The sequence below is a fragment of the Ambystoma mexicanum genome, chromosome 9 (assembly GCF_040938575.1).
Source record: "Ambystoma mexicanum isolate Mex_15411 chromosome 9, UKY_AmexF1_1, whole genome shotgun sequence".
Taxonomy (NCBI): domain Eukaryota; kingdom Metazoa; phylum Chordata; class Amphibia; order Caudata; family Ambystomatidae; genus Ambystoma; species Ambystoma mexicanum.
This window is the reverse complement of record NC_090931.1, coordinates 276,502,860-276,519,660: the sequence shown is the minus strand read 5'-3', so window position 1 is coordinate 276,519,660 and position 16,801 is coordinate 276,502,860. Positions and strand designations below refer to the sequence as shown.

Below are 16,801 nucleotides of genomic sequence, written 5' to 3'. Positions count from 1 at the left end.
CTTACTGCGTCCCTGGACCCTCAGATCTGTGGCTCTGGTCCACCCGCCTCAGGTCTCCCGCAATCCGGAAAGGGACACACCGCCCTGGGAAACTAGCCACACCAGATTAAGGGTAACGTCTCGACTCACACATTACCGACTAGTCTAAGTCTGAGCACTTACTCATTGTCCTTTTTTACTTAAGGGTGTGGACCAGGCCAGACCGTGCAACGGAAGGAGACTATACGGACCCCTTCACCTTTCGAGAACAAGACATCAGCCTGACAACAACTAAGACATCCTGTGTCAGGGTTTTCTTCCCCCGAAGGTTTCCCTGGGGGTTCTATGCTCTCCACTCTGTGGAACGGAGTGGGGGCGCAGGGCAATTGGGGATTTCTCTCGTTACCACAAGCATCTCATCTGGTGCCGGTCAGTTCAAAGATTCTTTCTGGGAATAGTCACGTATAATGGTAATGATAATGATGTGGTATTTATATAGCGCCTTAATCCAAAGCGCTTATATAAGGAATCAATGTTAAAGCGCCAACTTCACAGAGCGTTCCCCAAGTACCTTCAGATTCACATGCTGACAGATGCGTACTGCTCAACGTCATGCTCCACCGCAAGGCACCACACAGAAATGCTGTGTGGATCTGTGATGGCCATTTTCAATCTACAGTACTTGCAGCACTGAAAACCTGATGGCTTAGGGCCCAACATGTCAGCATTGCATACAATTCTTCTCACAAAATGTTTGAGCTGTCCCAAACAGCGTGCCAAGCATGTGGAAAAAAGGAACCCTTTTATCGGGGCTTAGTGACAAGGTATATATACTGCCGACGCCACGTCCGGAGTCGAGCAGTGGTGAGGTCAAGGCATGCAGAAGTCGAGAGAATGCTGTGCAGCACTGCACCCCATGTTAAAATTATATGAGCAGCTGATGCTGGATGGGATATCTATCATGATGAGAAATCTGTGGGAGAATGCAAACCATTGAAATATATTTTCCACTGAGTGTGGAGACTTTGTATTTTTTTTGCACACACACTCCAGCATAACAACACTCAACAACAGGCTCGGACTGGCCTATTGGGTAATGCCCAAGTCAAAAATGCAAAATGCTGGCGTGGGCAAGTTTTTTGTCGTAAAAGTGAGCTAATCTTTGGGCCAATATGGGCCAATTTGAAGAGTGCTTCATCATGCGGCTAATAGTGCTTCACCATGCGGCTAATAGTTTTGACCAGTGTTGCTAAAAAAAAAATCTTTCAAAAGCTTACTTTGCATCGCATTTTATCAAAAAACCTCCCCTTTATTACTATTCAAACAGCCTGATGAAAATGAATGAATGGCAATTTGCAACTGTGTGCCACTTTTTCATTGGTGCCTGAGACAAGTTTATGGCCCAGTCCGACACTGCTCAACAAACTATTATACTGCTTCCCCGCTGGAAGGGCCTTCATTTATGTTTGGTCGTTTTTTCTGTTACAAATCCAAATAATAAACAACCATAGATTCTGCTTTTTATTTTAAGAGCAGAATGATGCTAATAATCATAAAACTGTCTTTCAATTGACTTTCAAAACACATTCTGCATGCCACTATATGTGCACACACTTACACAGACTACTAGCAGTTTTTTAGTTAAATAATGATAGGTAGTATTTAAGTTGTGTTCACATTCTCCAGAAAATGCAAACTTTGGCCCTCTTTACGAGGTTGGTGTGGGAGAATTGGCAGAAATGCAGCAGGAATCAAATTCCCGCTGCACTGTTGCAAAGATGAACTGCAGGCTTGGAGGTGGGGTGGAGGATTTACTTTCAGCACATAGCTGGAGGTGAATCTGCAACCGTACTGCCAATTTGCAGCAGAATTACTGCGGTGGAAATACTGCCGGGGTTAGGTCTGCCAAAAAGCTCATGGAGTCCTATGGACTCCAAAATTGGGGATTTACAACGTCATGCCGCTGCTTGTAATCCCATGGTAAACCCACGAACCTAGTGGTGGTAATGGTAATCAATGTTGTCAGTAGTACAGTGGAAATACAGCCAAACTACTGTCAAACTCATAATGTGGCCCTATATCTGGCAACCTAAAATGACACAATACATGTAATTTTATTGTTTCAATAGAGGAATAGCTCGAGTTCCAAATCAAAGTGTAACATTTTAACAGTTTCTTTCCTAGATGGACCTTGCCTCTTATTTCCCATGTGTGAACTGCAGATAACATTACCAAAGTTAAGTCTACTTCAATATTTTATAAGGCAGCAACCTAATAGTAGTCTGGCAATACATCTATAATGAAGCACATTTGATAAGGTACATTATAGTGTGGATCAATGATGTTAGGAAGACTACTGCCTAAGGGGAGGCATCAAACCTCTTGGCATCATGTAGACTATGAACAAGCACTAATGAGCAAAGCAAAAACTCTCTAGGTTAAACCCTAATGGACCTTTAAACAACACATTTCTTCAAATCAACTTGATATGTGTGCATAAAGATGATCAGGGTTTGATACTGTAATACCCAAGTCTGCAGCAGACAGTCTATAACCAATATGTGTACCTTTTTGTTGACGGTAAGAAGGCATTCAACTTCAGCGTCAGAAAAATGCAACAGGACCTAGATGAGGTCTGGTTTTGCAAGAACACCAACGCCAACACAAACACATTGCCTATTCAGAATGGCATTAGAAACATTTGAGGCTTTCCACTGATGCATGCACTGCATTTCATTTTTGTCATTTAGCTAAATGTTTTAGTTGATATAATAACAATCAACTTGTAGGTCAGTCATTGGACATTTCAATTTCTTTTGATAAAAAGAAAGGAATGATGAAAACAAATTTGGTTACACCAAACTGTGTCTTACGTCAGAGATGATTGAAATTCAAAACAGTAAGCAGGTTGAATTTACAGTTTTACTTCAAAAAAGGGAAATACATACATGAGGGGAGAATGGGTCGAGAACATCAATTATCTGAAACCATGATTTCTACAGTTTTACCAACAATCACAGTTTCTCTTTGCAGTGGCAGTATTGTCTCCTGCTGGCTTATGCTAGCTTACAATAGTAACCAGATTGTAGGGTTAGGAAAACATTTGAAAAATGTTAGGCCAAAATGGAAATAGCAAGTTATCATGTACAGTGTAGGTTTGGAGTACACATCATTGTCTTAATGACAAAACGCAACAGCAGTAAGGAGAGAGAAGTTGACAATACTAACACTAGAATAATCAAATTTGTATGTTATACATGTACAGCAACTAACTGCTTTACAAAAAAGCAAAATAATACAATATATTGTCACATGTATTTACAGTGTAGTAAATATACTTTTCTGTCAAATTTTACACAAATCTATTTACAGGTGAATGTACTGCATTAAAAAATGGTGTGACCAACACTGAAAGTTACTTTCTGTGGTAAAGTCTGTTGCATAACATTGAGTAGGACATGCTTCATTACATCTGGAGAAAAATAAAAATAAATCAAAACAAAAACATATTAGCCCTAAAACCTACAAACCAATTAGGAATAGAGCACTGGCAGTTTTTCAAATGCTCAGTCCACAATACTTATTGATTACTTCCCCTTCACTGAAAAGAATAGCATGCATATTGGAGCAGAACCAGTGCTATAATCAACGGGTAGGTAATGCACAATTAAAATACTACCAAATTACTTTTCTAGTGAGGGAAAATACAAACAAACACAAACAAAAACATGTCAGTCTTCTTTACAGTACTGAACCGGAATAATGCAGAATGGACTACATGCTCCGATGGTTAGAACCATAGGGTAAATTTGTTTCAAAGAAACCTTTCATTAGCCAATAAAGTGTAGGTTTAATTAACTTTCACGGGCTGTTTACTCCCAAGTAATTAGTTCATTGGACCTAATTTAGCTACTATAAAGTGCTATTTGATGGGCTTAATAATTACAAAGATAATTAAGTTTCTTCAAATTGTCTTAATTACATGAAATGGCTGGCCATTAAATGTTGTGTAACATATAGGTTCAGATCAAACATACAAATTACGGTGGAAAAATACAAATGATGACATGGAACATTAAATACATGCACCCAAAGATGCATGAAAATGATATCATTTAGATACTCTAGTACTGTTTAACAGTTTCAAGGTTTTCAAACTTTGCTGAAAGCTTACGTAAAAAAAATAAAGCCCATCACTTGAAACAGCCCCTTTCACCTTAAACAATGTATGACTTTTCCCTTTTAGATTCTGGGAATTTAAATAAAGTAGCTAACATGGAACCAAGGATAAACAAAGTCAAGAGAATCAATTTGGTATGCGGTTGTGTACTTATACATATCAATATTTAAATGAAAAAGAACTATACAGTACTTCATATTTTATTCAAGATTCAATTAATGGAATCCCAGACGGTAAAAATAAAACAAATATAAGACACGGTTCAACCACACAATCCAGCTTTGATTTGAGGCATGATTGAAAATAAAAAAAACATTGTTAACTACAATTTTCTGCCTATGTTACAAGGTATAAAGTGGCCATATTAAGTGAGTTAGACAATATGTGAAGTGCAGCAATATTTTCCTTCATATATACAAACCCAGTGGTCTGGGAGTACAAACAAAAAACAAAATCTTTAAAAGTCTTTTGTAAGTTAAAAGTACTTTGGAAACACAAGTTGGGGAAACAATGATACCACTAAAGTATGTGCCAACAAAAATCTTGTTGCAAGATCTCTAGCACATCCAACCAGGCATTCCCCAATGAAGAGTGCAAGTCTACCAACGCTTGGCACTGGTCTCTGCTCTGCGAAAGCAGATTTCTACTCTCATTAAGCCTTCATGACGTTTTGTACCTAGAAAGTGAATGACTTCTAAATTACCAACAATAATCATTACAAAGTTGTTCAGTTAACTGCACAACTATTTCCTTCCAACGTGATAACTATTCAAAGTTAGCAAGATAATAGTAGGCTTTAATGTTATTTTGGCAAACTATTTGCATATCAGTTTTATGTTTATAGTTTTCTGTAGAATGTAAACAAATGAAAACGTTATTTTCCTAATCACTAAAATAAAGACATTTGTATTTAAATAAACATCTCATCTGATTAACTATGTTACAGTAAATGTAGATTATGTGCTATAGTCTTCAAATCTGAATACTTAAGTACCATGATCTGTTATATTAACTGTGGATTGGAATTGAAACAATAGAAAAATGCAGTCTCTTCAAATAAAGTGGCAGCGAGCAAAGCAAAGAAATATAGAAAAAAGTGGTCAATGTACCACCAGGAGGGAGTCACAAAGCCCTTTCCCTTTACGCATCTCTGGATTAATATCCCCTTCCCTTACACATCTCTGGATTAATCTGCTATATGTACTACTAGTGCACATTTGTTCATGTGAACTACGTGGATATTTAAAATGCTGAGGCAATATTGATCTTAGGGAAATCTATGTTTCGATGTAAATGCACACACATTTTGTGTGCATCAAGATACAGAAATATATTTTTAAATTTACTATAGGGGTAAATTATGAATGGTGTGTTTTATCTACCGCTGTTCATATTAAGTGAAATGAAAAACAACTGGGCCCTTGCATTTGGTATTTACTTAATAACTTAGCTAACACACTACTAAACATGATTTTAAAATCTGGTCGCCAAACGTTTATTGTGATAGTTTTTGTCTTAGGTCATTAAGGCAAAATCTACACTACATCAAATTTTAAAATAATCTTGATATGGCATCTTAGATCACTGTTTTCTCTATTTATGTAATTTAAGGTTTGGCTTGTAACTGATGAATCCATAAAGCTTTTTGTAACAAAATGTGCAACTGCATTGATAGAAGGACTTTGTCATCGCAAAAGCATACAATAAAATAGTTCCATTTGGAGCAAAAACTATTTTAAATGTGTATTACACTGTACCATTTATCAGGTGAACAAAGTGCTTACATTGATTTTGTCATATTTGTTGACAGCAAATCAATAACAGGTACTGGGTCCTGCTAAACATAATACAATTAACGCTTCAGAAACTCACTACAAAATGGAAGCAATAATCACAGATAACGAGAACTCCGATATTAAGAAAAACAGGATGCTGAAAGCATTTTACCTTAGCTTAAAATGCAAAATATATCAGGCCAGTCTCAGACGGTGTGTTGCTTCAAGCAGTTTAAAGGCATTTTAAAACAAACATGGAAACAAAGGTTTGAGCTCGGTATGAACAACTTCCAGTGAATTTCATCTAACACACTGCTATGTGCAACTGCTAGTCAAACAAAAAGAAAATGCCTCAGAACCTTTTCTCCGCTTAGTAAAAAAATGGCTTGCAAACAACAATATGTTATACATTGACAACTAACATGAAATGAAAAAGTTATGCACGTTGGTTGGAACAAGTACCACCTCAGTTTAGGCCCATTTTTGGGATCCTGCTACTTTTGCTGAATTCTTATAGTTTGTAGGTAAAAAAAATCCACAGCTAAAAATCTAAAAGGGATTTCTTTTAACAACTTGAATAAATCATTTGCTTCCCCTATAAAATTACTAAATTGAAAAGCTTGCGCACAGGATTTAGCATTAATACTTTCCTTAAAAAAATAATAAGGCAAATAAACAATGTAGAACTACCAATGAAAAAATGGCTTTCATAACTGGACAGTTTCTACAATGTTAAATAGTTCAGTGCTTTCTTCAGATACAAAGCTACAAATTCCTTCATTCTGGAAATTCATCGATCTACAAACGTTTTTCTACACTCGTTTGGAAACAGTGGCTTGAAAGAACACAAACAAAAGGCATTAAATTCAGGCAATGCTTCAAAGAATTGTTCCTCTGGCAACATGGCTCACTGTATGGGATCGATCAAAAAACAAAGTGCAGCATCATGACTGGCTGAGATCACTGGTAATACGCTCACATAAGAGTCATTGTACCAAACTTCTTCACTCATCTTTTCCTCCTGCCAAAAATAAGATTCACACAATCTTTTTAATGCTGTGACGTTTGAAACTGCCAGCACTTCGCTGTTTTTGTACTTGGCTTGCAGAGCCATGCCGTGTTCGCCCGCTGGTGGTATGTCCAGAAGTAGGGGAGAGTTCCAAGTTCTCTTTGTCAATTCCTGAAGGGATGAAAATAAAAGGTGTGCCCACAATTACATTCAACATTTAATGTGCACTAAGGGTTTCAGTACTTGTTGAGCTAAAATCTCTAAGATGCCATTACAATAACAAGTCTCATAAATAAAGAACAAGGTACTTACCTTTGTTAGTGTTCTTCCTGATGGATATAGTATTCCTCCCACAAATCCCTGATCTTTTGAAATGTGACGCTCAGACACAGACTGGTTTGGAACTTTTTCTCACAGCCACCGGGAGGCATCATGTGGCTCTGAACAGACAGTCCAGTGGCATCAGTGTGATCATTTTGAATTGATCTTTCTGGAAATATTGGTTGTAGAGCGTCTCCAGTCCAGACTGGGAAAGAACCCGTTGGGGGCGAGTAAGTGATAGAAATACCCGTCTTTTCAAACTTCCGAAGTGGGTACAAGCTCCACCATTCGATTCAACAAAAGCGGAATAATCTCCTGCAGTATAACTTGTTCTGGAGGTTTTGTGGGCAGAAGTGGTATAAAGTATAGGAACTAATTACCTTCCACCACACCTTGCTGAATAAGAGAAGAAGCTGTGAAGCTTTGAAGCTGTAGTACTCACTGGCACTTTGGAGGATGGCCTACCTGGGTGGCTCCTCCAACTCTGAAGTGGTGAAAGCACTTTGTTGATGCAGTAATTGCTGCGCCTGGTTTGAGCTCCTGCCCCTTTGATGAAGGAAGACCCTGCCAGAGACGCTGAACGTCTCCAAACTCTGAGCTGTTATCAGCACTGCTGTCAAAGAGACTTGTACTTTAAATGATGTATCAAAGTTTAGCTTGAACATCCTCAGCAAACCCCAAAGTCTACATCTAAGAATGCCACCTAATCACAGCCCTAGTTAACATGGGCCTCGCCACACAATCGGTTGAGTCCAGGTCAGAAAATAGGATCTACTTAGCCATATCCTTCCCATCACAAATCATCGGATGGCAAAAAAAATGCATGGCCAGCTGGAGATGCCTTGTTACTTCACTAGCCACAATGCACAAAGTGTTGGAAGAAAAGGCCAACATGCAGGTGGCATGCAGAATGTGTTAATAGGTTTACAGAGGAAACATATTAAATTCCTCAGACATCCAATTTTGTAGCTTCTGTCATGTGGAATGGCCAGGGAAGCCATAAATGTAAACCCTGAGGTAGATGCCTGAACCACCATGCTTTCCGCTGTGGGCTGCAGGCCAGAAATGGTAACCTTTAAGACTTTTGGCTCTAGGATACACCTTGAAAGCATGTCCGAGCTCTACTGCCAAATTCAGCACAGCTGGTTAAAATATATTCTCTATCGAACTACATTGAACTCCTCAGGGAGACCAAAATCCCATCAATGTCCTGAAGTCCCCAAGCCAAAGGGGATGTCATTCCCCTCCTCCTCTGCAAAAATGGATTCCAATGGAGCCAATGAGTTGAGTCTTGAGGCTGTCTACCAGAATACAATGATGGTCCTGGCCTACAGAGCCAGAGATGAACGGCAGCGTCCCAGCATCAGCTCTGCTGCAGCTGGCAGCACTCCGGAGGCAACTATCGAGGCTGGCACCAGAACTGCAGCGCTGAATTTGTTGCCATATTTGGGAGCAATTCATTAAGAAAGCTGTGGTGAGAGTGGCCAGGCCCGGCGCTGTCCCGTGAAGGAGCAGCAGGCTCAACTACTGCCAAGTCTGAGGCAGGAGATAGGGACTGCCTGCTCCAACATATTTAGCATTGCTACTCAGAAAGTTTCCCACCCTCCAGAAGAGGTAGAACTGGGGAAGGCAGGCCTGCCATTCACAAGTGTTGGTAATCCTCAAAACAGGACGCCATGGCCTTGGATTGGTGGTGCTGCTTCTAAGACTATCGGGAGGTATGGAAGGATTTTGAACATTGCTGCTGCTTTGTTTTCTTCCTTCCTCTCCTTTGAAATTAGTGGAAGCTCTGAAGCTTAATGCTATAGGTGGGCCTTGGATGAGTGCACTTCTAAGGAGTTGATTGGTCCTGTGTCTTGGCCACAGAGTTCAGCAAAGCCATTCAGTCAACTATACCAACAGTAACCACAATCCTCTGTAGTGTGTTTCCATCCTAGGCAGCAAACAGAGCTAAGGTGGGGGTTGGAGATAGATACATGCATCTCATAACCCTTAAGGGGCCTGAAGCCCGAGTTATGAGGCAACATGACAGAGCAAAAAGATTTTACCGAATGTTCGAAAAACTCTACTGCAGATAAAAGGTTTTGAGTTCAGAGGGCTCAAGCGGCTCTGTATGTGTACTGCGATCACGACAAACAAGTTTGTGAGATGTTGTACAAAGCACATAGTGGCTGCGAGAAAGATTTCCAAACTAATCTGGACATGGATGAAATTTCAAAAGAAAGCATGGCGTCCTTTAGAACAAATCTTTAGCATTCGTTAAAATTGTCATGTAGGTAAAAAATACAGTAGCACTCAGACGAGTTATCACAACTATTATAAGTAAAGACAGTATTGAATAAGATTTGAGCAAAGGTGGCATAACAAATGCATCATATCCAAACCGGTGTCCAGTCAATTCGTCAAAAAAAAACTGGTCGACTGCAATTTGGTCGACGCAATTTGGTCGAAAACCAAATGGTCGAATTTTTTTTTATTTATATATTTATTTTTCGGGTTTTCGTTTAGTTAAAAAAGGGGTTTTTAGAGAAAAAAAGGGGGTTGGGGGGGGACCCCCCCAAAAAAATAAAAAAAAGGGTTAAAATAATAAAAATATTTCGACCATTTGGTTTTCGACCAAATTGGTTTGACCATTTGTCTGGTCGACCAATTTTTTTCGACCAAATGTCTGGCAACCATCCAAACCTTGTTCAGAGGCTGTCAGCAAAGGTCATATTTACATTATCTACAATTACGCTTCTCTTGCTAAGGCATGCAAGCACTGCACAACAGGACAGCAAAACAAGCTAGCACAAGTTGAAGAAAATGTTGCTAAGAAATGAATATTCCACTAACTGGCCAATTGACAGTTAAACCCATCAACATGGGTGATTCATTATTGCCATGAAGAGTACAACACAGGTTGTGAGTAATTCTAATATTCCATTGCATAGAAGGGAATGAATTGAAGGTGGATGGGGGAGGATATGAGTTATCTACAAGAGAAATATTGCATGCATCAGAAAGAACATTACTGTCTGAAACTACTACGGTTGTGATTTTGCGCAATATAAAACACTATTAACATCATGAAGAATAACTTTTTTCCTCATTGGTCTCATCTTTTGACAGACTTCCAAAGCAGTGCCATATTTCAGGATTTGGAGCAACAGATTGCTAGTGACTTCTACCAAGAGGAAAAACTGATGCAAGACAAAACAAACACATTTTTTTAAAAAGAGGTCCACCCCAGCCAAACAATCCAGGCAGCAAAACCTGGCAAAAATATGCAGCGATGAGCAAGGTGCTGCCCAATATATGTCCAGTAAAGGGACAGCCCTTTGCAAGGGAGAAGTAGCCTCTTGGCCCACTGTTTGAACTGGATCCAATGCATTCAGGATCTCCTTTTTCATCAGCACTTGTAAGTCTTCATGCACATAACTGTGTTTGACAATGCTATTGGCTCTTCAGAGGGCTACCAAAATAAAATAACAGGTGATTGTGAATCAATTACTCCTGGGACAAAGGCACTTAGAAGCAAAGTACCCGCTTTGAATCAATGTGTCACGCTGTCCTCTCATTCTGTCCCTTTTTCGCAAACATCTAGGTCAGACAATAGGACAGGCAACACTCACAATACACCAGTTACCCCAGTCAGGTTTCCACTCCATGTCCACCACACTGGAAGGTTGTCACATGAGCGGGTTTACCCCAAGGGCCACACATGCAGACTCGGGGGTTCTCCGTTCTTTCATTGGCGTCTGCCATGGCGTCTGCAAGAGGGAGCTCGCAGACGCCGGCTACAGGACGCTGCTCGCAGAAAGTCCAGTCCGCGATCATGGAGACCACGCTCACGTGTCGCGTCCGCGAGTCACGTGACGCGTCGCGGATCAGGTGACGCTGAAACTTCCGCGCTTTACAGCTGTTCTTTGGAGGACTCTGTACAGCGTTTGGATATCTTGTGTTTCACGGCTTCTTGACTCTTGGATTGCTTTTGGATTTGCTTTTGCTCACGTCTTTGGCTCTGTTTGCCGGATCATCTCGAACTCGGAACGCCTTTGGACTGTCTTGGATTACCCTGAACTCGACATTGGTCTCTTCACTGTTTTACGTTATCAAGCACTTTGGATTTTGGTCCTTTGCTTCATTAGGAGGGCAAGTTGGGTTTTAACCCAGCCTACAGTTCTTCTCCCTACTGTCATCGAGGAAACCAGCTCACGTGCCCATCCACGGAATTACCAACTATCTTAGGTTCTGGGCTGTCTCACCCATCAGTTTAGGTAAACCCTGTTCTTTATTCTGCCTGTTTGCTTGTACTGTGCTCAGTTGATTGCTAATAAAGATTTTCTTTACAGCTGCCTTGAGTTTCAACATTTCCCGTGGGTCCGAGCTGCAAGAACTACCTACCTGTGGCCTCAATGATCGCATAGGGAGTAATCTTGTATTCTCTCTCTGTGGTACTTGGGGACGGAGGTTTAAATACTCTTCACGACAATCAAGAAACCTGACACAATGTATGAAAACAGCTGCTCTAAAATGTGGCAGGGCGGAGCTCATCATACAATCCATCTTCAGAGAAGAATGAACCCCAGATTTCACTTTCAGAAGAAACAAGGAGCTCACCCTCAGAGTTACCTCCTCTGAAAACACATGAAAAAGAAAGTACCATACAGCGTGCCTGCAGCTCGCTCACAGTGTGAAGTGACAGCTGTAAGGAAAATGTATTTGTGTATTCCAAAAGGAACAAGAATGCAGTGTCTCAAAACCACCCACCATCAAAAATGTCCAGACCTTATTTAAGTCCTACAGATGGATGAAAAAGGGCTTCTAGTTAAAGCCATTAAGCAACCCCATCAGAAGCTGCATTATAGTAGCAATTTCAAAATAACAACTGCGGACAAGAGTCCCCTTGAACTACAGTGTTGTGGCCAAATACTTGAAACAGTGTTTTTTTTTTTTAATTTTAAGGCTACTGTTGATCAGTGATAAACTAAACTTCAGAAATGCAGCCATTGAGTACCATTTCACTTTACACGGTCCAAATGGGAAAACCTTCCCTACCTGGAGGCATAAACAGCTTTATTGATGGGCCTATCCTTCTGTCTCAGCCTCCCAATAGGCAAGCATAAATGTTCACGCTGACAGGTTGGATGAATCACATTCCCACCAACCTATGAAAGAAGATCCCTCCTTAACAGGAAGGTTCAAGGAGGACAAACGTACAGGTCAAGGACCTTCAGATGCCACAACCCCTTCACCCACTCAAAAGGATTAAGGTAAACCCTTGCCATCTCATTTGCATGACAAGAGAAATTACTGTTATATGAGGACAGGCATGCACAAGATCAAAATACCAATCCACAAACAGCATCCCCCAGAGATCATCGGAAGAAACACCCTGGAGAACAAGGGGAAAGAGTTGAGTAAGTAAAAAGAACACAAATAGACAATCATTTAGTTTCAATCCCTCTTCTCTTATTTTTACCCTTGGAGAGTTACAGAGTCAGAAAGTGCTTTGATGCTTTAGGGCTGTTAGCACTCTACAAATGCAATACATACAAATATCCTGGGAATGGCTTGACTTAGTAAATAAGGTCTCTCATCGCCTTTTACAATTCGCATACATGGGAAGTCCCCTTATGCCAGATTTCGAAACGTGAACATTCTGCTACCATCACTAAGACCTTTGTGAAGACCTTGTAGGTGAATGTGAGGCTGAAAGGAAGTGTAGTATACTTGAGGTGTACTCCTCCCACAATGAACAGCGGGCCCCTCAGGTAGCTGACATGAATGCTTATGGGGGTATAAATATCCAGGAGGTACAGAGACACCAATCAGTCCCATCCTGAAAGGGCTAAGGACACCATTGTGAACCTTTCCTTTCCTGGGAGTTTAGCAGGCAAAAGTCTAGTATTGGTCACCAGACTAAGCCCATTTATAGGGATGAGAAGCTATCCCGAATACCTCAGCTCCCGAGGATGGCTCACTTTGAAGATGCCATTGCAGAAAAGAGTTGCCACCTTCTGGACTAGAATATGGTCCCGAGTCTATGTAGATTGTATTCAAAGGGAGGTGTTCCTGAGTAATGCCCAGACTTTGCTGTACACTTCTAGGAGTCTTACATTTACCAGAGAGTTGAAAGCCTTGGCCTCAAGCAAATGTTCCCCATCAAACAGCATAGCAGCCTTATTAGTCCATTTTATTTTACCACTCATAAATTAAAAGCTTTGAGTTGAGCATGACAAAGATGTGACAATATTAAGTAATTATACATAGGGCTGATCAGAAAATTAGACTGGTGCATCGAAATATAGCTGCACACTAATAAAGAGGTTATTACATTATGCCAAAGAAACTGAACCATGTTTCCACAGTTGGAAAGAATAGAGCAGTCCACACCTTGCCGAACAGTGGCTGTCCTATTATGCAGGCAATAAATACCAACGGACTGAATTATCACTTACTGGCGGCCAACAAGTATTGTTACCACGGTTGATTGCATTTCATTTTTAGGAATCATAGATACTTAAATATTTTTGACAACTGACCTATTCTGGAAATCCATACAGTACATTCATATGAGCAATCCCAGAGTGGTGCTGGATTACCATCCCAGTGCTCACAGCTCTGCCTAGTCAATCTTCTCTAGGACTGACTGGAGTATATGTTAAGAAGAACAAGTTACTTCTTACCTTGTAACGTTCTTTCGATGGGATGTTCCTCCGACGTATTCCTTATCTTTGATAATATGTTTCGAGCTTGCTGGCCTTGGAAATTTTTTCTGTAGAGGGCGCTGCGCGTCGACGTCCGCCGAGTCGATGTCCCTCAACGGCCACCGTATCGGCGCCGACGTCACCATGCCCATAAATAGCCACGCGCGGCGTCCGTTGCTCAGTTACGTTTAGTAGCATAAGAAAAGTCATGCCTGAATTGGTTATTGACCTTGAAGGAGCCTAAGCTGCAACCACAAGGGAAGTATTACTGCGGGGATGGACGGGAGGGGCGATAAGGAATACGTCGGAGGAACGTCCCATCGAAAGAACATTACAAGGTAAGAAGTAACTTGTTCTTCGATGGGATTGTGTCCTCCGACGTATTCCTTATCTTTGATAGACTCCCATAGCAGTGGCATGTAATTAAGGTGGGAGTAAGAATGTCATGTATCCCTTTAGGGATAGACCAAATGTAATACGGCTTTGCCAAATCTGGTCTCTTGACTAGTGGAGGAATCCAGGTTGTAAAATTTTGTGAATGTATGTGCGGACGACCATGTGGCAGCCGCACATATGTCTCTGACCGGTACCCCTCTTTGGAGGGCTGAAAAGGCTGCGATACCCCTGGTTGAATGAGCCCTAAGATTTTGGGGTGGCTCTTTCCCTGCCAGTTTGTAACATTCCAGAATGGCCAAAATAATCCACCTGGAAATGGTTTGTTTTGTTATGGGTAATCCCAACTTGTGACCTGAGTATCCTACAAACAGTTGGTCTGCTTGCCTGATCCTAGCCATTCTGCTGATGTAAAAGCTTAGAGCTCGCCTTGGGTCCAGCCTATGTAGCCTTTCTTCCTCTTTCCCCGGATGGGGTGGAGGGTAGAACGAAGGTACGGTAATTTTCTGAGTAATATGAAATTCAGAAACCACCTTTGGGAGGAAATTAGGCTTCACCTGTAGGACAACTTTGTCCTTTTGGAAAATTGTATGTGGGGGTTTATAGGAGAGAGCTTGTAGCTCGCTCACCCTCCTAGCAGATGTTAGTGCTACCAATAGAACAGTTTTAAGCGTGAGAAATCTCCGCGAACAAGAGTGAAGTGGTTCGAATGGAGTGCCCATTAGGAAGTTTAAGACTAAATTTAAGTCCCATAAGGGAACTTGGAATGGTTTTGGATGATAAACATTAGTTAATCCCTTGAGAAATTGTATCACTAGAGGTAGTTTGAAATACGATGGTTCCTCCGCAGTGCGCTTGAAGATTGAAAGCGCTGCGAGATAGCCTTTTACAGTGCCAACTTGAAGGCCTGAGTTTGCCAAGTAGAGTAGAAACGATAACACCGTTGGTGTACCACATGAAAAAGGGTCGATATTCTCTTCTCTACCCCAGCTGCAAAATTTGTTCCAACGGCAGCGGTATAAAGACTTTGTTGTTGGCCTTCTGGCCGAAAGCAACACCTCCATGATGTCATCAGGGAGATCCCAATCCTTGTACCTTACCCTTTCAGAAGCCAAGCGTGAAGGTTGAGGGTTCTGATGTCTGGATGGAGAACCTGACCTCCCTTCTGCGAGAGAAGATTCTCTTTGAGTGGAAGACGGATTGGAGGGCAGATGGACAGATCTAGAAGGTCCGGGTACCACGTTCTCCTGGCCCAGTCCGGGGCAATTAGGATCATGGTTTTCCGGAATCTTCTCAACCTCCTGATCATTTGAGGAATAACAGGGACTGGTGGAAACGCGTAAAGGAGTGGAAACTCCCAGTCCACTACGAACGCGTCTCCTAGAGCTCCTCTCGGGGGAAATTCCCTTGAACAGAACAGATCGCACTTCCTGTTGGTGCTTGTGGCGAACAGATCCACCTGAGGGGTTCCCCAAAGGGCGAAGATCTCTTGAAGGACTTCCTGAGCTGCCTGCTCAGAGCGTCCGCTGTCAAGTTCTTCTCTCTGGCTAGGTGGACTGCTGATAGAGAGATTCCTTCCTGAATTGCCCAAAACCAGAGCTGCATTGCCTCTCGCTTCCTCTTTTGTTGAGGTAGTGCATGGCCACCGTGTTGTCCGTCATTATTAGGACATTTCTCCCCTGTACTGATGGCAGGAAAGCTTTCATCGCTAGTCTGATCGCTCTCAGCTCCAATAGGTTGATGTGTAGTCTGGACTCCAATGGAGACCAACGACCGCTGATGGTCAAGTCGTTGGCATGGGCTCCCCACCCCGTGAGTGAGGCGTCTGTGACTACTGTTATCTCCGGCCATGGTTGCCAAAACAGTTCTCCTTTCAAGATGTTCTCTGGATAGGCCCACCATTGAAGGTCGCGGGCTACCTTGTCCGGAATCCGGAGGAGATCTGTCATTCTCCCTGAGAATTGCGACCACTGAGTTCTCAGTGCCCACTGAAGAGATCTCATTCTCAGGCGAGCCTCTGGCACAAGGAAGATGCAGGATGCCATGAGGCCTAGCAACCTCAAAAAGTCAAAGGCTGGGAGACGTTGGGCATTTTGAAACCTGGTGACCATCTGCAGAATATCTTGAACCCTCACCTCTGGTGGCGAGGCTTTTCCCAGGGAAGTGTCCAAGACCGCTCCAATGAACTGGAGTCTCTGTGATGGTATCATCTGTGACTTCTTTAAATTGAGGGAGAAGCCCAGTTTGTGAAGGAAGTGGCAGACATAATCTAGCTGGGTCTGAGCTTGTTCCGAAGATAAAGCCCTGATCAGCCAATCGTCCAGGTAGGGGTAGACGTGGATCCCTTCCCTCCTTAGACTCGCAGCCACTACCGACATTAGCTTGGTGAAGACCCTTGGGGCGGAGGTCAGCCCAAATGGCAGAACTCGAAATTGATAATGAGGGTCGCCAA

At 41.9% G+C, this 16,801-nt stretch overlaps 1 protein-coding gene across 7 annotated transcripts in view; it reads right to left on the bottom strand.

Annotated features, from left to right (window-relative positions):
- Nucleotides 1–2,887: 2,887 nt before the first annotated feature.
- The window catches only part of NF1 (neurofibromin 1), a 3,279,657-nt gene continuing 3,265,743 nt past the window's right edge, over nucleotides 2,888–16,801 (bottom strand). For 6 of the 7 annotated variants that reach the window (XM_069614617.1, XM_069614618.1, XM_069614621.1 and 3 more), the window contains one exon: nucleotides 2,888–7,114. In XM_069614617.1, the coding sequence (XP_069470718.1) occupies nucleotides 6,972–7,114 (143 nt within the window). In that variant the 3' untranslated portion in view covers nucleotides 2,888–6,971. The remainder of the gene's footprint in view (nucleotides 7,115–16,801) is intronic. The other variant, XM_069614622.1, reaches the window with a different exon arrangement.